The sequence below is a fragment of the Gracilinanus agilis genome, chromosome 6 (genome assembly GCF_016433145.1).
Source record: "Gracilinanus agilis isolate LMUSP501 chromosome 6, AgileGrace, whole genome shotgun sequence".
Classification (NCBI taxonomy): domain Eukaryota; kingdom Metazoa; phylum Chordata; class Mammalia; order Didelphimorphia; family Didelphidae; genus Gracilinanus; species Gracilinanus agilis.
In genome coordinates, this window is record NC_058135.1 from 30,122,267 (window position 1) to 30,148,260 (window position 25,994).

Genomic DNA, 25,994 nt, shown 5'->3' on the forward strand with positions numbered 1-25,994 from the left:
TGTCGTCTTCTCATCCCCATTTCTTTTGATACTTTATGCACAACTTAAAGTCTAGTTCATAAGCCATATACTATGTATCTATATATGGTTTATCTATGTCACATATAGATATACTATAGATATCACTATATCTATATTATATATCTATAAATATAAGTTTTATCACCCTTGCTAGATTGTAAACTATTTGAGGCCAAGCACTATATCTAATTTATTTTTGTAGCCCCTTGCCCATTGCCTAACAAAGTGAATTTGCTATGAGCTTGATAAATGTTTATGGAATAAATGGAAGAATGACATTTTCCTATTTAAAATATACTTTAGCAATATGAGTGGAGAACTATCAGTGGAAGGGGGGAAAAGAGACCTATTGGCTTATAACTATCCACATACACATATACAAGGTGTCCCAAAAGTCTTATTGTGAAATTCTAAGAACTTAAAGCTTGGGAGGAACTATATAAATTTGTCCATCTTCATTATGCTCTGTGTGGTAGATAAAGTGCATCCATGTAGGCTAGAGGTAGGCAATGAAATTGGGAAGAAAATCTTGAAGACTAACCATCAGAATGGATCCTTCAAAAACCCTCTTTCTTCCAATGATTTTCCTGAGGGACCCTTCTAGAGTAACTTCAAGAAGAATTTTAAATTATCATTGACAAATACAAGCATATGATTTATATATATATATACAAATATATATACATATACATACATACACACATACACATGCAAAGATATATATGCAAATATAGGTAGGGGCATAGAGTACATATGGATATAGATATTTAATGAGTGATAAAGTTCAAATTCTGAAGCCCAAAAACAGAAAATAATCTTAGATTTGGAGTTTAAAGACCTGGGCTTGAATTCCAGCTCAGTTATCTAGTCTGTGTGGGCCTGAGAAAGTCATTTAACATCTTTGTGTTATAATTTCCTTGTCCCTAAACTATCAATAATAAGAAATGCTCTATAGAAATATCAGTCACAATTATATCGTCACGAGACATATATCCAATCTCCTGCCTCCACACCTTTGAACACAGATGTTCTACCCCCATGTCTGGAACGTACCCCCTCCTTACTTCTGGCTCTTGTCATCTCTAGTTTCCTTCAAAGCTCACGCAGCTCAGATGGCATCTACATGAGGACTTTCCTGACACTTCCCATCCCACAAGTGTTAGTGTCCTTCCAAGATACATTGAAATATTTTTCTATTTATTTTGAATAAGTGATAAAGCATTATGAGTGTTTCAGACACCATGCTAGGTACTGGAGATAGAAATACGAAACTGAGACAGTCCTTTTGCTGAAGAAGATTGGATTTTAATAGAGAGAGACAACACAGACTTAAAAACAGATTTGAGGTCAAGAGCTGGCTGTGCTACCAGTTAGCTGTGTGACACTAGAAAGTCAGTTTACTTCTTCAAACCTCAATTTTCACATCTGTAAAATGGGTGATAACTGTTCTACCAACTTGATAACTTAATAAGGGTCAAATAAAGTAAAGTGATCTATAATTGTTCAGCATCCTATAAATGAATTTTATGATTCTTCCTACCATTTGAATGAGTCTACACATGCACCAAAAGGTAAGTCACAAAGTAAATCATTAAGTTCATATAAAGAAAGAAGAATGCAATTTTATTTTAAAAAACTGATTATGTGTGGCTATTTTGAAAAATATTAAGATTGCTTGAATACGATATCCAAAGACATACCTCCAGGTCTCTCATGCTCTCCATCAGTGTGTAAAAGCATTGTAATGGGCATTCCTACATTCTTGGATCTTCCAACCACAACCACATTTTTCCCAAATGTTTTAATTCCTTAAAATACAAAGTTGGATTTGAATTCAGAAAAAAAACAATGAGAAGCAACTTAAACATCCGAAAGTCCTGTCCCCCAAAATCCCCAAAGCCATAAATTAAATGATTATTCTCCAACAATTTTGTAATGTAATATTTATTATATTTGTTTATATTTTTTTAATGCTATTAGGGTGAAGGTAGCCCATTTCAGGATTTCCCACTTTGCTTCAAATTATCATGCAGGCTATATTTCATCACCTTGATTTTCTTGGAGAATTGTATTATAGTGGCTTATAAAATCTCTACTATCCTGATTCCAGTAATCTTAATTATATTGAGCCCAAACCTGTGTCAAGTGAAGGTGCAGGGTTGGGGTAGGGGAGGAACTATAGAGGGGAATATCTGACACAAAGCCCAACTTTTAAGCTCATGGCTTTAACATCTGTGTGACAACTTCTCTGGCCCTCATTTTACTCAAGTCTAAAATACAAAGGTTTGGTGACACCATCTCTAAAGTCTTTTCCAACTGTAAAATTCTAAGAACCAACAGTCTTTTTCATAAAATTTTTGTTTACTCTTAAATTATAGAATAGCACATTAGGAGGAGGCTAGATATCATCAGAAGCTGGTACACTGAAGAATGGCTAAAAAGGGGAAAAGAAAGCAAAAAAATCCACGAAGAAGTCTGGAGTCATTTAGACCAAAGGCAAACAAACTGTCCTATGTCCCACAGTTAATAATGGAATTAAAGCAAAGAGTAACAGTTGATATTCATAATGATAACTCTGAGTCATTAAAACCCAAGTATAGGATTTTCTTTCTAAGAAGGTAAGGACATATGCAGCATCCTTTAGGGGGGAAATCGCATCAAAAATCGTTAATATTTTTTTTAAATATTTAGTTTAGAAGATTTGTGTGGAGAACAAAATTTCTCTAATGATATGATCAGAAACTTATTGGAACAAGAATATTGTTCTGGTGTTGTACTAACTGTGTGACTCTAGGCAAGTCATTTAAATATTCTAAGCCTCAGTTTCCTCACCTGTAAAATGAAGTTATTAATAGCACCTACTTCCCCAACTTGTTGGGAGGTTGGGAGGATCAAATGAGATTATTTGTAAAGTACTTTGCAAAGTCAGAAGGGACCCCTAAGATTTATTTAGTCCAATGCCCTCCTTTTAGAAATGAGGGAATGGATAACCATAAATGTGAAGTCTCTAAGACTACAGAAAGTAAGTCATGAAAGCAAAGATTCAAAACCAAGCCTTCTTCCCCGTGTCTTTTTGATGATGAGAGTGCAAAAGCAAAGAGAACATCAGGCTATTGGTCTACTATATTTTCAGTGTATTCTTTTTTTAAAACCTTTATTTTCCATCTTAGAATCAATACTGTGTATTGATTTCAAGGCAGAAGAGGGGTAAGAGCTAGGCAATGGGCCCAGAGTCACACAGTTAGGAATTGTCTGAGGCCAGACTTGAACCTAAGACCCTGGCTCTCAGTCCACTGAGACACCTACCTGGCCTTCTCCATGCATTCTTTATATTTTTTCTTTTTCTAATACCTTCTATTATTCTAAGTCATATTTTATAGCCATGATGATGAGCATTTGTTAAAAAGACCACTGGGAAAATAATTGTAGCTAGGTGGCACAGTGTCAGACCTGGGATCAGAAAGGCTTACCCTCCTGAGTTCAAATATGGTCTCAGATACTTACTACTGTGTGACTACGTGCAAGTCATTTAACTCTGTCTCAGTTTCCTCATCTGTCAAATGAGCAAGAGAAGAGAATTTCAAACCAGTCTAGTATCTTTGCTGAGAAAACCCCCAATGGGGCCATGAAGAGTTGGACATGATTGAAAATGTCTGAATAGGTTCCAATGTCTGTTGCAGAGGGAGAGGGGAAGACATTCTACCCAGAACTCAATAAGATTCCACAAATTAAATCAACATATACTTTAATAACCAAAACTTCAGAGCAAAGGTGAGAATAGGGAAGTATGATGAAAACTACTTGGAAAATATGACTCAAGGGATATAAAGGTGAGCAGATGATAGGTAGGTAGGTAGGTAGGTAGGTAGGTAGATAGATAGAAAGATAGATAGATAGATAGATAGATAGATAGATAGATAGATAGATAGATAGATAGATAGATAGATAGATAAAAGGCCAAAGAGTTGTAGGTTATATAAGAGTCTGATGTCTATTTATCATGAATAATTTAAAGAAGAAATTCAAGAGATTTTGGACATGGTAAGCAGCCAAATAATATGATAAAATAAAATTCATTAACGAATAAAAATGATCCATTATTAATGTGAGAATCATTTAAATATTGGCTGTCTGTGTACAGACACACTATCAGCCTATGGAGAAAAGATCAAAACAATCCCAGATTTGAAGACAACAAAAAGGAAGATATAGTATGCAATTAAAACAACTCCTACTTGACCTAGTTAAACATTTATTGATGCTGCAAAATTGGAAATCATTATTCAAAAGGAAATAAAAGATTACAATGAGATCAAAAGAACCTAGAAATTGCATTAGCCAGGAAATACTTGGAAAACACAGCAGCCAAGGGCAATATTGTTTTAGTACATAACATTTTGAGTAAAGTATGTTGGAAGGGGGTGGCAGAAGATTATGAGTGGTATTACATCAAAGTTTCATTTAAAAAGCCAATTAACCTAAGTCAGCCTGAAGATATCAAAGGATGTAACTGGGATGAGGGCAAATAAATGTGAAGAAGATCCATCAAGATTTCTATAATAATGTGTTCCTCTATCTATGGCATTTGAATTACAACATTTATACTACAAGAGGATGTAGAAATGGCACTAAAAATAAGAAATATGGAAAGAACACTTGAACAAGAAAAGGCATATACAAAGAATTCTGGTCAATGGAGACAACACAACTTTGGAGCGGAACCTCTTGTAATAGGAAAGAGAAGAAGATGCCAAATACCTTCAAAAAATCAAGTATCAAAAAGTTCATAAAAGAAAAGTCAATAATTATTAACCCATGCCTATTCTATTTTCCTATTTTCACAAAATCTTCATAATAGTCTGTACTTGCATTACTTCAGGGGTTCTCAATGTCATGGGGCTTTTGAGAGTCTGCATAAATCTATGGAATCCTTCTCAAAGTACTGTTTTTGTTTTGTTTTGTTTTTTATCTTTACTTTTTGTCTTGGAATAAATACTAAGTAGGGGTTTCAAGTCAGAAGAGCAGTAAGGGTTAGGCAATGGGGATTAAGTGATTCGTGCAGGGTCACAAAACTAGGAAGTATTTGAGGATAGATTTGAACCCAGGACCTCCCATCTTCAGGCCTGGCTTTCTATCTACTGAGCTACCTAAGTGCTCCTCAAAGCAATGTTTTTAAATGTAGAAATACAATACAGGGGGTTACAAAAGAAAAAATATATGTAGTTATGAGAATATTTTTAAAAACCAATGGTCTGAGAAAGAACCAGAAAGACTTTTATCAGTGGATAGTCAATGAACTCTACTTATATCCACAAAATGTCAAAAGATTTAAATGAAAGTTTCTTATATATGATACAGCACAATGGTGGGAAATGGACAAGAATTGCACAGGATGAGAAGGTCCGGATGGGAATAGCTACACTGATAAAATCACAGATGCATCAAACTACTCTAAATATCTTTCAGATGAGCACTTTCCAAAGCTTCCATTTTCCTCTACTTCTCAGGATAATAGCATTAAATCTGGAGTCCAGCAGCAAACCATCTATCAATCATATATGTGAGTAGGGCTTACCCATTTATCCATTCAATAATTATTGATCTACCAAGTGAATGGAATGTGAATGTGAATGGAATCAGTGAACAGCTTAGTATTTCTATCCAAACCCCTCAGATAATTTCTTACCTACCTGTTCTTTTTATTATCTCCCAAACAGCACAGGCAGTGGCTGGTACCAGAGAATGCTGATCAAGACACAATCGTCCAACATTAACAATATGAAATCCATCTACATCTTTTCCAGGGGCAATTCCATTACATACCGTCCGTTCATCTATGTGGTCTGAAAGAGATTCAAAATTGGCTCATTCATTTAAGAATTCTAGAAATCAGATTTTAAAGAAGCTCAAGCTATTCTTGGGAGTTTTATGAATCATTTCATTTTTGGTCACTTCTTTGACAACATAAAGAATAATGACAAAATATTCTTTAATCATATTTTTCCCAATATATATGGGATATAGGGCAAGTTTCTTCTTTTTCTGGAACTCAAATTCATATCTGTACAACTAAAAGTTTGAACTGTATGGTCTTTAGGGTCCTTGCCAGCTCTAAACTCTATGATACTATGGAAATCCAAATGCCAAGAGAGGCTGATCTAGTAGCCAAAAAGAAATCAGTCAATGATACATTATTTCTCTGACCTCAAAGGAAGCGAATAATTGATCTGGACCTCAACCTTACTCATGATGGTTATAATAGAATTTTGCTACTACAGAAGATTATCATGAATTTCAATCAATAGGCGTTTGGTAAGGCACTCTGAGTGCCCAGGATGAGACAGATGGACAGATGTTAAGGAATTCTTTGAATCATCCTAAGCATCTATTCATTCCAATAAAATGCTTTAAGAGTTTATATTCATAAATCATTAGCACAATGCAACCCCAAATATATTTACTTGTTACTAAAATAATTAATTATGGGAGGAGACCAATATAATTTGTCACGAATGTACAGAAATACTCACATGTAGGTTAACTATGCATCATAGTCTAAAACGAACAGTAGGTGCACAAATATAGAACATAATATTATTACTCTACATTAAGTAATTTATGTTACTAATAGCTCAACAAAACAACATATCTGAAAGGGCCAAAATTAAGCTGCATCTGTTGTATTAAAATCCCTGTGCTAATTATATATTCTATACTAGTCAATCAAGTCTAGCTTTTGACATATATTGGCTGTGTTAACCTGGACAAGCTCTTAGTGCCTCAGGCAGCACTCTAAAACTCCAAGTTGATGAGAAGGTGCTAACCTGCAATGGTAAAGAGAGTTTTCTTATCTGGGAGTTCCATATACTAATGAAATCATAAGCCTGAACAAATCATTTTTTACAAAAGACCATAGCTTGAATCTAAACTTCATTTTTTTCCTACAAGCTTTCCCCCTCTAACTTGATTCTTTTAGCTTTTAGACAAATATAATGCATTTATTATAATGCGATTATTAAAGTATGTAATTCTCCACCCAAGACAAATGAATTAATTTGTAACAGATTACTAAGATTGATTGAATCATTTCAATTGCATCAGACTCTTCATGACCCCATTTGTAGTTTTCTTGTCAAAAATACCAGAATAATTAGCCCTTTTTTCCTCTAGCTCATTTTTACAGATGAGAAAATTGAAGTAAACAGAGTTAAGTAACTTGCCCAGAATCACATAGCTACCAAGTGTCTGAGGCTGGATTTGAACTCAGGTCTTCCTGATTCTAGGTCTATCTGTTGCTCCAGTAAGCTACCCCTAAAATTTTAATAATATGTAAAAAGCAGTAGCAAAATCTCATGTTTTTAAAAGAGCATTGTTTGTGGGAGATAAATCATGCATTTCTAAATTCAATATTTTGTATTTCTTTCTATAAATTAATTTCATTTTGTGTGTTGGTAGACAACTAGGAGGCCCAGAGGATAGGATGTTAAACTTGGAGTCAAGAAGACCTGAGTACAAATCTGGCCTCAGATACTAATTGGATGACCTTAGACAAATGCACCTGAACTCAAGGTGGTTATAAAGAGCAAATGAAAATTATATTTGTAAAGGTCTTTACAAATCTTAAAGCATATATACATGCCAGTTATCATTATTGTTCAGTTGTTTTTCAATTGCACCTGACTCTGACCCCATTTGGAGTTTTTTAGGCAAAGATACTGGAGTGATTTGTCATTTCCTTCTTGAGCTCATTTTATAGATGAGGAAATGGAGGCAAACAGGATGGAGTGGTTTGCCCATCATCACACAGCTAATCAGTGTCTCAAGCTGGATCGAATTCAGGTCTTCCTGACGTTAGTTCCAGTGCTCTGTCCACTGTGGCACCTGTCTGCCTCCATGAATTCCTTAGCCTTATTTAATTAGCTTCGAAAACAGAGTCTGCACCACTAAGAAACTATATCATGGTAAAAGCAATGACCTTTCTTTAAAATAATATATTATTTTAATCTGAATGTGATAATGATGTTATTAAAAGTAGTTTCACCAGACCCTAAATTCAAACTGCAAAAGTTTCATGACCAGCTTTTTTTTTAATTCAGTAACTTCACAAATCAACAAATAGCCATTGCTTGTATTGAGGTTCAAATTGGACCTATCAGTAGACTAGCTCTGATATGAACTGTATAACCTACAGAAAGTTACTTTACCTCTCTAGAACAAATTTGCTCATCTGTAAAATGAGAAGCTAGGGTTAAATTATCTCTGAGGTATCCCTCAACTATAATCCTATGACAATTAACCATGGTAAAGAATGAGTCACAGATGGACTGAAAGATAAGACCATTAGTTCTTTCCAAACAAGAATTGCCTAATTCTGGTATTAAACTATGATTGCTACATAAGAACTCTGTTGTTTTTCAGAGTTCATGGCAATGAGAATATATGGTAGCCCTGAACAATGGCTGACTAAATGGAAGGACAGATGCTTACTTTTCACATATCAACTCCAGAAAAACCCTAAAGTTGTCTCCACACTGAATAATGATCAAGAATCCAGTGAGAAAGAATAGTGACTTCTTCAACTGGAAATCTGCACAAATTGTCAGCTTAAAGCTAGAGCTTTAGCTGATGGTGAGAAAAAATGAAACAAACAAAAGATAAAATGACCCAGGAAACAAAGTTTGATCTGCTAAGTGTATAGATTTATTAAGCAATGGATGCCAATTGCTCAATAAATCAGGACCTTCCCCAGTTTAGGGCTGGTCCATTAATATAGGGAGAAATAGACTTTTATAAAGTAAAAAAACAATCAAATGAGACCAATTAGTTAAAATGAAACAGTACAATGTTAGGTAATATGATTTCTAATTGGATGAAAGATTAAGGACTTTCCAAGTTAGAAGGGGGAGAGTGAAAAGGCATAATTCCCTGGATACAGGAAAAGAGGCATCCCACTCCTCCCCAAGTACCTGTAAACAATCTAAGGAAAATGGAAACACTAACCAGTTGATCAGTGCTGGCCATAAGATTGATGAGACAGTTTCTAAGATCAATTTTAACATTATGTAAATCTGTTATGGGAGTCTGCCACATGCCCAGACCAACTCAGATAGCATCTCTCCATGTGGAAGACACAAGAAAGTTGCTTCTGAGAAAATCATGTAAGGGAAGTGCCTTCAGGAGACTGGAACTCAAGTGGACATTAGATAACTGGTTCTGAGCAGCTAGGAGTGTGATGAACATCAGACATTCAAAAGTCTGTTAGCTTCAGTAATGGTCCTTTTTTACCTCACTTGTGAGGGATCTGATGGAATTGGATTCTTCAACCTTAGTTTCAAAAGGTTGTATGAGTGAACTATAGGAATCCAGGAGTCAAAGTATAGGTCAAGTTTCCCATCCTTGATGCCCTAGGGAGCAAGAATTGATTTTCAGAAGTGACCTGTAGGATGTCAGCCCAGTAGAATGATTTATCCTACAATTATGCCACATCTGAATGTGGATCATGGGACCAATGCTATGCAGAATTGTGAGGAAAATTGAGAGAAAATTGTAGAGACTAGGACAGCAAGTGGTTACTTGAAGGAATGTTATGAACCACACTAATTCTATCTTGTGAATTAATTCTGAAGCTAGTTTCATTCCCTTTCTATTCAATTATGGGCCTGATCCAAATTCTATCTTGTGAAAGAAGTTTATTCAGTTGTGATAACTGAGAGAAAATTTTATAGCATTCTTTGAACCTAGCCCTATATGGCTGGGAAACTGAATCACTTTTACCTGTTGTTTAGAAACCTTTAACCAAGGACCTAGGTTATGTTGTCTGAAAATACAGTCAGGGGGCAGCTGGGTAGCTCAGTGGATTGAGAGCCAGACATAGAGACGGGAGGTCCTAGGTTCAAATCTGGCCTCAGACACTTCCCAGCTGTGTGACCCTGGGCAAGTCACTTGACCCCCATTGCCCACCCTTACCACTCTTCAACCAAGGAGCCAATACACATAAGTTAAGGGTTTAAAAAAAATTTTTTAAAGAATAAAATAAATGAAAATACAGTCAGATCCTAAGATTGATGTAAGGAGTTTTCTCATAATTGTACATCTCAAACAACCCATACGACTCATCTAAAAACTGGGAAATGTAGCCTGCCTGGTGTAAAGAGCAAACACAGGCCACAGGCTGAAGAAACCTGCAGGCTTACAGCCCTGTATGGGGAATGGGTGCAGGAGAGGCTGTTTCAGTTATAAATTCTCTCCCAAGATGTCACAGGACCTGTTGCTCTTACTTGAGGGAGAAGGCTGGTGATTTCCCAAAGAGGAATTGACTAATTCTCTCGCAACTCGGTGATATAGTTGAGAGAAAGAGTATTCTCATAAGAGGAGATATCTCTGGATATTGGATGAAGTCCACAACCAAGAATCAATGTTAAAATCCAATGGGCCTACACAGCTAGTTCCCCAGCCAACTGCCTCTTCTAATAGAATATGGTGACTCTCTCAGGTTAAGTCAATTCTAATGGCCTTTCTCAACTGAAGGACTCTAACACTATCTGTTTTAAGGATAAATAACATGGTGAATCAAATGGGGAAGGAGGTAGTTGAAAAGAAAGAGGGAATAGGAGGAAACAATAGTTAATTAGTTGAGTCTTGGGGCTGGGTTTACCCTGACTAGACAAACCCTCCTCCCCCCCACCCCGACAAATCTTCTTTCCCCTTCTTTATTTAAAACTCTAATATCTAACTAATAAAGTAAATTAGTAAGCTTTAGATGAATTGTTGCTATTATTGATTGAAGGTCTGTAAAGATGATGGATTTTCTCTACTAACTTTCTACAAGGTCAATCAGCATGTGTTTCAATGTGTTTCAATGAGAGTCAGTCTGGACTGGAGGTTATATAAAGTTGTAGGGTAAATGCATAAGGATCAGCTGGTATGAGGTATGGCTAGGCCTAGGAGTGATTGGTTTTTCACCATCCTCCTCCCTAGCTCCCCCAAAACACAGTGAGTGTCCTCTGCTTGGGGCTCCCCCTTATATACCCTGGTTCCAGCCCTTGGCATCTTGGGGTTCCGTGGCTTGCACTCCACTTGGGATTCTTAGGTTACACTGGTTTTAAGAGAGTGAGTCAGAGAATCCTACCATAGATCAGATAGTCTATTAATACTTATCACTAATGGATCAACATTGCTATCTAGTGGCCAATCCTGATAAACTCATCTGAAACAAGTAGGATCTTTATATGAATACTTTCTACAAAAACAAATATATTTTTTAATGAAAGAAAATCTAGTACAATATTTTTAAAACCTTCCCTTTCCTCTTAGAATCAAATCTGTGTACTAATTCCAAGACAGAACAACAGTAAAGGCTATACAATGTGGTTAAGTGACTTGCCCAGGTTCACACTGAAAAGAAGTATCTGAGGCCAGATTTGAACCCAGAATCTGCCATCTCTAAGCCTGGCTCTCTATCCAGTGAGCCAAATAAATGTCTCCAGTCCAATATTTAGAAATTGATGACTGACATAATTTACTTAAATAATTGTCAATTGATATCTTTTGTTTTTATACCACTTTTCCATTTCCTAGTATATTTCTCCCCCTTTCTCACTCCCAGAGATACATCCCCTGAATTATAACAAAAATTTTAACAATTTTACTTTTTATATGTTGGATAATTTTGCTGAACTGTTTCTCCCCTTTTATGGCAATAATATTCAGTGTTCCACAACTTGTAAGGATGAGATTTGTGCAAGGGGGATGGGACAAAAAGAGCCAGAGAAGGAGTTGCTGAGAGTTGAGGACAGTTGAGACCAGAGGAGAATTCTGGGAATTTCTCAGAGAAGGAAGGAGAGAAGAAAGGTCTTTGGGCAGAGGACTGAGAGAGGGAGGAGGTGGACATCCCAGCTCAGATTCAATTCTGAGGGCTTCCTGAGGATCTTTCTTTAGACACTGAAATCCTGATTCCCTGGTCAAAGCCATTCCATCGCATCTCACCTATCAAGACTTCAACCGTTTAGTGAGCTAAATTTTTGGACTCCATTTTGGGAGCAATCTCTTAGTCTCCTTCCCCCATTACCCAAGCTTGCTAAGAGATCCTTTCCAGTTTAACTTACAGTTATAGAAAGGATAGAAATAAAAACAGAAGGAGAAGAGGTGAGGGAAGATGCTTGGGAGTGGGAACCCCAAAGTTTCCCACCCAAGTGACAGACCCCATAGAAATAGAGAAGAGGGCACCCCAAAATCCCTTCACCCCCTTCCCCATTCCCTGATTTGCAAATAATAAAAGTCATTCATCAGTCAGACAGAGTTCCAGAGTGCCTTAGAGACAACGAGGGAGAGGGGAACCACAGATTGGTCTGGCTGCCTCCATCTTGAAGCCAGACCACCTGCTGTGAATTTAACTGACTGGGGGGAGGTTTGTGTGAACCCCATCCTTATTCAGGATCATATTGGGGTACTGCATACCTCCTCTTATAGGGAAGCCTCACCCCTGACTCCTGTGGTGTAGCACGACCATCCAAGTCACTCCTTAAAGTCTCCCAGTGTATATTTGGCCCCAGGGGAGTGCTGATGGAGGGAGTCACCACATAGACTCTCTATCTCTCTCCCTTCTATCAAACATTGGTTACTGGCTCTCTTTATTCTTACAAACTTCAGACCCAATGCCTCTGAGAAAAAATGAGTAGGATATCTTCTTATATCTCTTCTTTGGAACCAAACTTTTTTATAGCATTCAGTGTTGATTGCTGTATTCTTTTTGCTTTTTTTAATTTTCATAATTGAAAGCATCGTGCATATTCTTTTTCTGATTCTTCTTAATCCATTGTGCATATGTTTGGATAAAATTTTCCATTCTTCTCTGTAGTCATCATATTCATCATTTATCAACAGTAATATTATTTACTTTGTTTCTAATTTTTTGCTATCACAAATATTTTTACAAAGATATTTTAATGTATATAGGGTCTTTAATTTTTTTTTCACTGTCCTCTTTGGGGAATATGACTAGAATTGGATTTCTAGATCAAAGGAGAAGGTCATTTTAGGATTGATTACATAATTTAAGGACATTCAAAGTTTAATATGGCTTCATCATGACATGAGAGTGACCCTGGTCCCTAAAGGTTCTAAAAGACTTCAAATATGAGCCCAGAAACAAAGGAAGCAAGCATTTTTAAATACTTACTTTGTGCCAGGCACTTTTATCTCATTTGATCCTCATAACAACCCTGTAAGATAGGTGCTGCTATTACTCCAAGTTTACAATTGAGGAAACTGAGACAAAAAACATGTGATTTGCCCATTGTCATACAACTAGTAAATGTCTAAAGCAGAATTTGAATTTCTTCTTCAAATTCTTGTTCAGGTCTTCATGACTTCAGTACCAGCTCTCCATCCATGAAGCCACTTACTTAGCTACTAGAAATTTCAATTGGGAGAGAGTGCTAAATTCCAATGAGGAATTTTATACACATCTCTGGAATAAGAATATAATCATCTCCTATAAAGGGAAAGAAACTCTTACTTAGATGCTCATAGGTTGAACTTTCACTGTCTCTGCAATTGTAAAACATTATTTTACAGTGATTTGGAGGGGGAATTTGGGAGCATTCAAGTGATTTCCTATTTCTACTTCTTCCATTCTTCTATTCTTCACTTTCCTCTTTAGAAACTCTAAATGAGCATTGACTCTTTCCATCCTCAAATGTGTGTAGAAAACACTGCTAATACAGGTAATGGCAGTAGAGAAAAAGTTGTCCCAAGCTCTCTACCCACTTCAGGGTAACCCTAACAAATGAATCAACTATACCAACCAGTGGCCTAATCCATATAAAATCACTTGAAACATACAGGACCTTTGCTTGAACATTTTCCATTAGAATATATTATTTTTTAATTTAAAAAGTAGGATTTGAACTCAGGTCTTCTGTCTCCAAATCCTCCATGCTTTCTAATTAACAGAAATGCTCTAATCTTGGAATGTTTGGTAACCAATCAGCCTTGTAACTTTATGATCCTGACTCTGGGACAGATTGTATATCTGCTATCCAGCGACTAGTACCCTTAACGCAGAGAGTCTCTAAGTGTAGTGTGGTAGCAATTAATTTTTAACTTTAATGAATTTTTCAGCTATAGAAACTAATGAAATATGGAGAGTGTAGCCTTCAGTTGTAGAGGGAGGAGTCACACCAGTAAAATCACTACTTTTTCATAAAAAGTTTAAAGAAGAGATTTGGAAATCATTGCAGAGAACACAGGATTTAGAGATAAAAACAAAATATAACCTAATTGCAGGCTGGGGGAAACCAAAATAAATGTATGCTTTATCCACTTGTTTTTGTTTGTTTGTTTTGTTTTGTATTTAGGAGAGGAAAATGAATCCAAGAAGGTTGATTAGCAATGACTTGTAGACACTTTCCAAAAAGTTATATTTCAACAGCTCAAAGGAGTATGCTTACTTATACAATCAAGGATTTGATATGGAAATATGCAAGGGTTCATTGGTATTGCTGCAAATCAAACTTAACACACAGACTTTTAAATAATAACCAGTTTATTATATGCTCAGAGCATGGGCTCACATTATCTAAATGACCAAGGAGTGCTGAATAGAGTTTTAAAAATTCTTATATGGTCCTTCTTTACATTAGCAGAAAAAAAAAAGATATAATTGGAATTTTCAGCTCCAAAAGGGAAAGGGAAAGGTTTATATTTAAAGACAAAACTTGTAAATTTTATAGCAGGCAAAGGTAGAGGAAGAAGGTTTGCAAATGAAAGATCACAGAAGTCACCTCAATTTGTAAATTGATCAATAGATACTAGAGGGATCTATTTTGGAATTTACAACTAGTCAGAGAAATGCTTATCATAAAGTTGAGCCAGAAATTCTTTTACACTTAACCAGTAAACTGGCTGAGTTAAATTTCTGGCAATCTTGGCAAAATTTCACACAAGAGAAAGGTTTTATAGATTAGTTACATGATTTTTTTTCAAAACAAAATGGCCATACTGGAGTCAATAAAAAAGAAATTTAAAACTCTTCTGACATTCTATGACTAACTGTATATATGTATAATAGTTTGTAAGACTTATAAATATGATCATGTCTTATCTTCACAGTAAACCTAGGAGCTAGGTGATACTATAACCACCATTTTACAGCTAAAAAACTGAGGCAGATAGTGGTTAAGTGACTTGTCCAGTGATTAAATATCTGATGATGGATCTGAGCTCACATCTTGGCTCCAGGTCCAACAATCTATCAACTGTACCACCTGACTCCCTATGTCAGATAATACTTTTGGCTAAATTGTAAGATAGGATTACATATATTTTCATGACTATTGTTATCTATATTTTTTTCTCCTTGAACCTAGTGGTTGCTCTCTGTATTTAACAAGCTATGTATCCAATGACCATGGATAACAGATTTCCAAAGCTACATAATGTTGCCTCTTCACTTATATTTTCATTTATCTTTCTGCTTTGTGGCATTTTAATAGACTGTTGAAACTAAAGCTACAGAATGAGGTAATTTCAAGTCTTCATCATTTTCATGCTAGAATAGACACATTTTTATACTTGTCTCTTTTCCAGTATTTTAGAAATAAAATGCAACACTCTGGAGATAACTGAGAAACATGCCATTTTTTTCCTTAGAATTACACCCAAAGTATTCCATAAAATTATATTACCTGGCAAAGGTAGTTGAACTAATATACCACTAACTCTTGAGTCCATGTTCAGTTGTTCAGTTATGTCCAAAAGTTCTTCCTGAGAAACATCTTTAGGTTTCAGAATAACCTCACTACCAATGCCTAGAAGAAAATATAAATGAGTCAGGTAACAATAATTTGGGTATATTTTAGAAATGGCAGGGACAATAGGTCAATCTCCGTGGTCCTTTCCAAAAATGTCTGGGGCTGGATTGGAACTCAGGTCTTCCTAACTCCAGTTACAACTACCTTCCCCCTGCACTCTATCCACAAGCAGCCTTGAGGTTGAGGCTAGTCAAAGGGTTCTGCCCTCCAATAGGCTAGATTTGTACTACACTAAATCCAGCATCAGTATGGTAAGTTCCTTCAAGAAGGGAAGCATCTGGCTGCCTAACAAAAATTGAACCAGCTCAAATAAGAAACAGAACAGGTCAAAGTTTTCAAGATGATCAATAGTAGGAATGGTCCTGTGAATGACTGATAAACTTCCAATCCAACAGAGTAATAGACAAATAAATAAATACAAATTAAAATAAGATAACACAAAATGATGATAGAAACATCCAGGATGTTATATTATTTGGATCTCACTTAATTTTATGGTCTACTATTGAGATTTCTCCATGAAATTCTGGTAGTTGCTCCCATTTTTTGTAACCTGACCTCTGATTTCTTTGGTAAAAGGATCTTCCAGCAGGGAATATCTTTCTTTTTACTTTTATTCTTAGATAATTGTCTGGGTGCACCAAAATATTAATTGACTTCCCAACATCACATAGTACATATCAGATATGAGACTTGAAACGAGGTGTTTTGATTTTGAGGCTCGCTCTGTTCATTAAACTATTCTGTCTCTCATTTTACTATTGAAAATACCATTGACATATGCATAGACCATTCTCATAGAGATTTTAGAAAAATCAGTACTTCCAAAAGAAAGAAAAAAAATTTTATGTGACCCTAACACGAAAGTCCAATACTCACAATAATGATTTTTGTAATATTTTACATTCTTTTTTAAAGTAAATTTTATTTTCAAATGAAGATTTGTCTTTACTTCCTCCTCCATTGAGAAAGAAAAAATAATAATAAAACCAGTTACAAACATGTATAGTCAAGCAAAATAAATTGCCATACTGGCCATGTCCAAAAATATATGTCTCAGTCTGCACTGAGTTCATTCCCTCTTTATCAGGAGGTGTATACCATATTTCATCAGGAGTCATCTGGAATCATGACTGGTAAATCAGAGTTCTTTCAAGTTATCTGTATTTACAATATAATTGCTATTATATAAATTTTTCTTGTGGTTCTTTTCACTTCATTCTGAATCATTTCATATAAACCTTCCCAGCTTTCTCTGAAATGATTCCTTTCATCATTTCTTACAGCAAAAATTCCATCAATTCATATGTCATAATTTGTCAAGCCATTTTCAAATTGATGGGCATCTCCTTGGTTTCCAATTTTTTGCCACCACAAAAGAGCTGCTTTTTGTATCTATGGGTCCTTTTCCTCTTCTTTTGATCTTACTCAAAATAATGAATGAGCACACACACACATACACACACACACACACACACACATATATATATATGTATATATATATATATACATATACATATATATATATATTACATACATACGCACATATTAGGAAAAGATTAGGCCTATATCTCCAAAAATACCTGATCTTTTATATTCTTTGGAATCTTCACCAGTTTAAGGAAACTTAAAAATCATGAAAATGGCTTTAAAGTTATATTGTCTCATTTGTGGATTTCTTCCTCATATATTCAGTTAGGCCCATACTTTCCAAATTTACTTTCTAATTCTTCACATACCACAATATAGTATAAGATTCCAGAGTCAAAATATGTTGTTATTGATGGTTTTTTTAAAAAGTCACTCTAGAAACAATGGCAGATTTGTATTGCTTCATATTTATTTGTTTCCCTTGAAGTTTCATTTATAAATGTTTTCTGCAAACTACTTGTCCCATCTCCTGCTTTTTGATTATTTATGATTACTGATCATATTCTTCAGGCATCTTCAAGTCAATAGGGTCAAGTTAACAATCATTTGTTTATTAAGTATCTACTATGTGTTAAGCACTGGGGATTTAAGGAAAGGAAAAACAATCCCTCCTGTCCTTGCATGCAATATCTTCTCACCTATGTCTTTTCTTCTAATTTGATGTTAATTTTTACTCATGTTCTAACAGGTCCAAGAGGACAGTGTCAGTCAGCAAGACTTTATTAAGCATTGTTGTAAGTGCTAGAGATTCAAAGCAAAGCAAAACTTAGTCCTTGACCTCAAAGAGCTTACAGCTTAAGGGTAGAAGATGTTCACAACTATGTATATATGTTGCAAATTAGCATGATCAATTGACAGTCGATTCTGAAATAACTCCCATGAAAGAAACCATAGATTTCCTATTCATAATGTCTTTCTTTTTTCTTTTTTTTGTCCAAGTTCCTCCTGATTCTCTTCTTGAAGTATTAATAATATATGGATATAAACTTTATGGATCTCTGGTCTCCATTTTTTCTTTCTTTCTTTGAAAATGAGTTTATCTCACACTGGCTAAAAATACATGGTCATGGGGCAGCTGGGTAGCTCAGTGGATTTAGAGTCAGGCCTAGAGACGGGAGATCCTAGGTTCAAATCCAGCCTCAGACACTTTCCAGCTGTGTGACCCTGGGCAAGTCACTTGACCCCTGTTGCCCACCCTTACCACTCTTCCACCTATGAGCCAATACACAGAAGTTAAAGGTAAAAAAAAAAAAATACATGGTCATTCACTGTCCCAATTCTACTACTGACTGACAAGGAAGTTTTGACACTCCATTTCAGATCTGAGATGGCTTGATGGCCTTCTACTCCTAATATCTCACCATACTTGTACTAGACTTAGTGTGGACACCTGATCAGTTTGTTGTTGTATTTCAGTCATGACCAACTCTTTATCCTATTTGGGGCTTTTGCGGCAAAGATACTGGAATGATTTGCCATTTCCTTCTGCACCCAAACAGTTTAGCCCACTGTAGCTCAAAAATCTAAAGCTCAAGCCATCCACCAACCTTAGCCTCCTTGGTAGCAAGTTTGAGCTTGGTTTGAGCCATCATACTTGGTCTCCTTCACTTCTTAATTCTAAATCATATTTTCCACCATCATCTGGGTCCTCATTTATAGTGAAATGACTAAATATTAAGGCATATATTTGACTTGATTTAGAGAATCTTATGAATGTCATCATGGAATTTCACTCTTTTTTCATTTCCTGAAATAGTTTGGTGACATGTATACCACAACCATATTAACTGTGGTACATTTTTTTGCAGTCATCTTGAAAACGCTAAGGAAAGATGACCAAGTTTCTTAGGAAATTGTATTTCTTGTTGCCCTTGGATCTCAATGAAACCAGTTCTGTCAATTTTATTTCTATCCTGTCCATCACCCTTCAGTTTATTTATGTCTCCTGAAGTTCACATTCCTTTTTCCCTTCCTTAAGGGAAAGTGATTTTCCCTCTGACTAGAAACATAAGCTGGATTTAAATGACCACATGTTAGTGATGCAGAGGTTTTAGGGAATAGTTCTATTCTATTCTATTCTATTCTATTCTATTCTATTCTATTCTATTCTATTCTATTCTATTCTATTCTATTCTATTCTGGAAGTGTGCTATTCTAGAGTTCTTCTAGTACAAAGACTCTATGATCCCTAGATTGACTAGAGCCATCTATCCAGGGGAGGAGCAGAATATGTCAGTCACACTAAAGCACACCATGTAATTTCTTTTAAATCATAGAAAATTATTAATTAAGCAAAACTAATGCAAAAGAAAAAAAAGATAAACCTGATTTTTCTGACTTGCATTCTCTCTCTTACATTCTCTCCCTGCAGTGACATACCAAGTCATACGTTACTATGATGTTAAATAGCAGAGGATCTTTTAAAAATTAAACCTGTAAGAAGGCCCTGCAAATGAAAAATGGTTGTCCAATATTTAATAGAGATGTGTTGTCATGAAATTCTTACTTACCTACTGCTGTGGCAGCTTTTATCTTATTTCTTACATATGTATGGCTTGCTTGGTTGTCTCCTACTAAAATGATACTGAGGTGAGGTTTTCTGTTCCCAAGAGACACCCATGATTCTACCTCATGTCGTATTTCTTCACAGATTTGTCTGGCCATTTCAGTTCCTGAGATAATGGTGGCTTCACATCTATAAAACCAAATAAGCAAAGAAAAAACCAGACAATTAAAAAGACAATATTGATGGATCAATCAACAAGCATTTAAGTACCTACTATATGATGAACAAAGAATATGAGGTAAAGGGATAATAATTATTCATCCAGGGCATGACCAACACACATGAATGTTTAGGCAAATTACAGGAGGGGAGAAGGAGATAGGAGTACAGATTGAGAGTAAGAAAAGGCCTATCCTTGAGGACATCTGTCTCCATCTACCCACTTTACATATTAGGAGACCTAAGTCTGGAGAATCCAAGACCATACAAAGAGCCAATGGCAGAGCCAGGAATGGGACTCAGATCTCCTGATTCCAAAAGTTCTTTTAATGCTCTAATAACAACCCCAGAGAGAAGAAATAAAGCCTGAGCTGGGAGGAGAGTGGGTATAAGAAAATGGCGAAGCCAAGCTGATACCACAAGTCTGAAGAAACCCAAGATCCAAAGGGGTTGTCAGAGCCCTCATTTGTCATAGCACAGAGCTGGGCTGTAAAGTCCGTAGTAGGCCAGGAAACAATGCAAAATTTGGCTATGGGAAGTCATAAGCTACCACTTCTGGGCAATCAGCTATCACCAAAGTAGCATCATCCTACTCCTCTGCTGAAGGAAATCTATAATGAAATCTAATGTTATCACTACTAAGCTAGATATACTCAACTAATGTTACATTATACCTGTGTCTACCCACAGGCATCAATGACCAAGTGTAACCCTGAAGAGACACTGGTAACCTGGGTTAAGTCTGAAATGACAGAAATGCAATATTTCCCATCAAGCCTTGTCAGGAGGAATATAACCATGGTCCCTCCCTTGGGAACAGGCATGACTGGGAAAATAGACAACTGGATTTGATGATACTTGTCCCAAGTTTGCTGCCGGTAACTTAATTCTAATATCTCCTATTAAAGTTTAATGGCTATAAATATTATGAGCTAGCTTAATAGTACCAGATTTCAAACATATTACAAAGCAGTAATAATAAAAACAATAAACACTTGGATACTGGCCAAGAAATAAAATGGTGGATCAATGGAATAGATTAGGTACACAATGCATAGTGGTAAATGATCATAGTAATCTAGTATTTGATAAACTCAAAGATTCAAGCTTATGGTGGGCAAGATTTTAACAAAACTGCTATAAAACTAGAAAGCAGTTTGGCAGAAACTAAGTAGAGACCAACATCATATACTGTATCAAGAAAAGGTCAAAATGGGCATGTGGTTTAGCCATAAAGGGTGATATCATAAGCAAATTAGGAAAGTAAGGAAAAATTTTACCCATCAGATCTAAAGATAAGGAAAGTTTATGACACAAGAAAAAGTGGAGAGGATCATAAGATATAAAGTAAATAATTTTGATTACATGAAGATAAAGATTTTGTCAAAACAAAACCAATGCGGACAAAATTTCTTGTAGAAAGCAAGAAACTGGGTGGTGGGGGAAATTAAAGGAAGTTTCTCTGATGAAAGTCTTATTTCTCATACATATAGGGAACAGAGACAAATTTATACAAATAAGAGCCATTTTCCAGTGATAAATAGTCAAAGGATATGAATAGGCAGTTTTCAGAAGAAGAAATCAAAGCTATCAATAATCATGTTAAAAATGCTCTAAATCACTCATAATTAGAGAAATGTAAATTAAAACAGTTCTGAGGTATCAACTCATACTACTATGTTGGTTAATAGGACAGAAAAAGAAAATTGTAAATGTTGGAGGGGATGTGGGAAAACAGTACTCTAATGTATTGTTGGTGGAGTTGTAAAATGAACCAACCATTCTGAAAATCAATTTGAAGCTATGGCCAAAGGGCTATAAAACTGTGCATACTTTTTGACCCAGCTACTGAGTCTGTATCCTAAAGAGATCAAAGGAAAAATAAAAAGACCTACATATACAAAAATAGTTATAGCAATTTTTTGTGGAATTAATTGGAAGTAACTGAGAAATGGGTAAACAAATTGTGGTATAGGATTATGATGGAAAACTATTGTGTTATAAGAAATGAGGAGCAAGGTGCTTTCAGAAAAACCTGGAAAGACTTGTAGGAAATGATGCAATATAAAGTCAGCTGAACTAGGATAACATGGCACAAGAGCAATATCACATGATGATCAACCATGAATTGCTTAGCTACTCTAATCAATACAATGATTCAAGACAGTTCCAACGGAAGAATGATGAAAAATGCTATATATTTCCAAGGAGCGAACTGAAAATCTCTCTATCTATTTTTTTACTTGCTTTTCTTGCTTTTTCTAAAAAATATGGCTAATACACAAATTTTTGCATGAATTGTACATGCAAAACTGATATATTGCTTGTCTTCTCAAAAGGAAAAGGAGGGCATAAGAGAGAGGGAGAGGATTTGGAAATTTTTTAAAAGATTGTTAAAATTAAAGAAATTTTAGAAGATAAGTAAATAAATAAAAGGACTACTTTGTAAGATGGAACAATGTCTCGCTGTTCCAAATTCTGTTTTATTTCTTAAATGACAGCACATCTGCCCTTTAAAAGTAATGCCTTTGAATGGAGGTGAGAGTGAAGTAACACCTACTGAAAAGCAGTGCCCAGCAGACCTAGTACTGATTAATTTATTAGCTAATATGAAGTTGTTCTCAGTTTTTATGGTTCCTTGAGACAAAGATAGAGAGTTGTGCTTCTTTAAGATGGTTCCTTGGTGCCTCAAATATGGCTTTAACTAAAGACAACTTATCCTCCCTAGCTATAAAGGAAGAGAAGCAGGAGAAGGAATCTAGGAAGAGAAAGAAAAGTAAGACTCAAGGAAAAGAAATGAGTTGTTAACATGAGAAGCTTCAGTGCTTCTCTATAAGTTTCTAGAATTTAAAAAAAATCTTTTTTTGGTATTTAAGCCCTGCACAATTTTACTTCAACCTATCTTTTCATACTGATTGCATGCATGTTTCAGCCAGATTGGTCTATTCATTGTTCTCAGAATAAAACATTCCATTCCATTTTCAAATTAATTATTTTCAATCAATTAAAATATACTCTTTTCTCCTACCTTCCCTCACCTCCCAAGAAATCAAGAAAAAGAAAACTCCTGTTACAAACATGAATAGTCAAGCAAAACAAATTCTCCACCTTGGCCATATGTGTGTACATGTATATTTGTATTTATATACAAATCTAGACCCTATCTCTTTTTCTTTGCACAAGACCTCACACAGTACTTTGAACATTGTAGGTACTCAATAAATGCTTTCTGAATTGTTCATTGGAAGCTAAGGAAAAACTAAGGTTAGGAAGAGGAGAAAAACGTAGAAAGTAAGGTGCTACTTAGGCTAAAAACTGATGAAAAAAGACCTGAAGTCAAGAAGACTTTTCTTCTTAGACATTTACTAACTGTGTGACCCCAGGCAAGTCACTTAATGCTGTTTATCTCAGTTTCCTCATCTATAAAATGACCTAGAAAAGGAAATTGCAAACCCTCTAGTAAGTTTGCCAAGAAAATCCCATTTGTGATCATGAAGAGTCAGACATGAAAAGACTAAACAATTAATGATCATAAAATGAGAAAGTCAGGAGTTGAAGGTCCACACTGGAACTTTCACATAGTCATTTGCCAATGAAGTTAGAAGCAGAGAGGAAATAATGCATTTTTCCTAAAGGACAGGGATGGGAGATAGCAATAAGAATAAAGGTGAAGTTATACACTTGAATTCAAAAAATGAATTGTCAGTTACAAGAAAAAGAATTCCCCTAAGATAGATGTTCCCCTAAAAAGATCTGGAAGTTTCATTGGTACCGAAATTTCACTGAATCAATAGTGCAATGTTAGCCCCAAAAGCTAATTCAATAATTAGGCTATGTTAAGAGTGTCTAGGATTTACAATGGTCCTCTGCCTTGTCCAGATCACATCTGTAATAGTATTTTCATTTCAGGATATCATATTTTAGGAAGGATTTGGATAGCCTAGAGAATGTCCGAGAGGGCAACCAAGAAGGTGAAGGATCTTGAGATCATGCTACATTGTAGTTGTCTGTTCTTTAATTGTGAGGAGAACCAATGACATTGCAGGGTGATGTCTTTACTTGCCTTCAAATTGGATTGAAGTGAAGCAGAATCGCACAAAATTATCAGAGCCATAAAGTCCAACGGCAAGACAAAAGTCATGATGAGGGGGAATGGCCTGGGATGCAGTGGATAACTTTGGCATCTTCGATGTTTTACCAACCTCTAAGGGCTCCATAACACCTTCTTCAGCTGCCTTCATAGCTACTGGAACAAATCGTTTTCATCCACCTGTTTCACCAGGGTAAGTGTTCACATGCTTGGAGCCTTAACCTCAAACACAAAAGGCTAGTTGAAGGACGAGGGAGTGTTTTGTTTGTAGAAGAGAATTCTTAGGGGTAACATGATAACAGTCTTCAAATATCTGAAAGGCTGTCACCTAGGAGACTAGCTCTGCTGGGACACAAAAGGCAGAATTTATCTGGGTTTAAACTCTACTTCTGTCACTTACTACTACTAATTACTAATCTTAGGCAAATTACTTAACCCCCTGGCCCTTAGCTTCCTCATCTATTAAATGAGAGGGTGGGACTAAATGATCTCCAAAGTTCCTTCCAGCTACTAATTTATGATCAATGAGTACAATGGGCAAAGCCAAGGAAAAGTTTTCTAATCATTGGAATTAACCACAAATGGAACTTCTACAGGGTGTGGAAAAAGATAGTATTATGGTTAGAGCACTGGATTTGGAGTCTGGAAGACCTGAATAAGCCTCAGCTACTTAGTATCTATATGACCCTGGGAAAGTCACTTAACCTGTTTGCCTCAGTTTCTTCCAGTGGAAAATAGAAATAATAACAGCACCTATCTAAGAAGGTTGCTTTGAGGATCACATGAGATAATAATTGCAAAGCATTTAGCAGATTGCCTGGCACTTTGTGTAATATAAATGTTAGTGATTATCATCCTTAGGGGATAAATAATACCCATCTCATTAGTTATCTCTGGGCAAAGTCTGGATGATTTTTGATCAGGTATGTTGAACTGGGGATTCCTTTTCTCCCCTAAGACTCAAACAAGTATCTATTAAGTATCTCATGCGTGAAGAACACTGAGCTAAGGACTGGGGAAAGATATAAGGTTTAAAATAATCATCAGAGAGCTTACCACATCTAGTGTGGGTATAGCAACACAAATAACTATATAAAATATAGAGCACCCCAGACTCCCCCCAAAAAACCCAAAATCTGCTTTAAGCTCAATATTCCAAGTCATTTTTAAACATTTAAACATATATAGAGACGTTATATATTTATATATTTGCATATATATTTATTACGTTTGAGTTCCATCCAATCTGTTTTCCTCTCTCCTTCCCAAACCCTTACTAGAGAAGGCCAACAGTTGACACAGATATATATGTGAAACCAAACAATATGTACTTCCAAATATCAGTTCTTTCTCTAGAGATGGATAGCATCTTCTTTCATAGGGAATTTTAGTTGACCTGAATATTCGTGTAACTTAGTTATCCAGAATTACTTTGTTTTAAAACCTTCTTTCTTAGAATCAATACTGTATATTGGTTCCAAGGCAGAAAAGTGGTAAGGGCTAGACAATGGGGGTTAAGTGACTTGCCCAGGGTCACACAACTGGAAAGTGCCTGAGACTAGATTTGATGATCCCCAAGAACCTCCCTTCTCTCTATTCAGTAAGCCACTGAGGTGCCCCTGTACATTTACTATTTAAACAATATTGATGGCATTATACAGACCAGTGATGGGCAAACTACAGCCTGCAGCAGCTCAGGGCCAGATGCAGCCCTCTGAAATGTTCTATCCAGCCACAAGACATTATTCCTAATCTGATGAATACAATAAGTAGGATACAATACAATGAAACTTCTAAAGAGTTGCCTTAGAAACAGACTGACAGATGAGCATTTCCTTTCCTTTGGCCCCTTCTTTAAAAAGTTTGCCCGGGGCCAGCTGGGTAGCTCAGTGGATTGAGAGCTAGGCCTAGAGAT

The 25,994-nt window shown here is 35.9% G+C and overlaps 1 protein-coding gene across 1 annotated transcript in view; it reads right to left on the reverse strand.

Annotated features, from left to right (window-relative positions):
* MTHFD2L (methylenetetrahydrofolate dehydrogenase (NADP+ dependent) 2 like) overlaps nt 1-19,952 on the reverse strand; it is a 119,393-nt gene extending 99,441 nt beyond the window's left edge. The window contains exons 1-4 of the mRNA XM_044680601.1: nt 19,775-19,952; nt 15,708-15,830; nt 5,712-5,864; nt 1,722-1,829 (exon numbers count right to left, since the gene is read on the reverse strand). Coding sequence (XP_044536536.1) covers nt 1,722-1,829; nt 5,712-5,864; nt 15,708-15,830; nt 19,775-19,928 — 538 coding nt within the window. The 5' untranslated portion in view covers nt 19,929-19,952. The remainder of the gene's footprint in view (nt 1-1,721; nt 1,830-5,711; nt 5,865-15,707; nt 15,831-19,774) is intronic.
* Nucleotides 19,953-25,994: the final 6,042 nt, after the last annotated feature.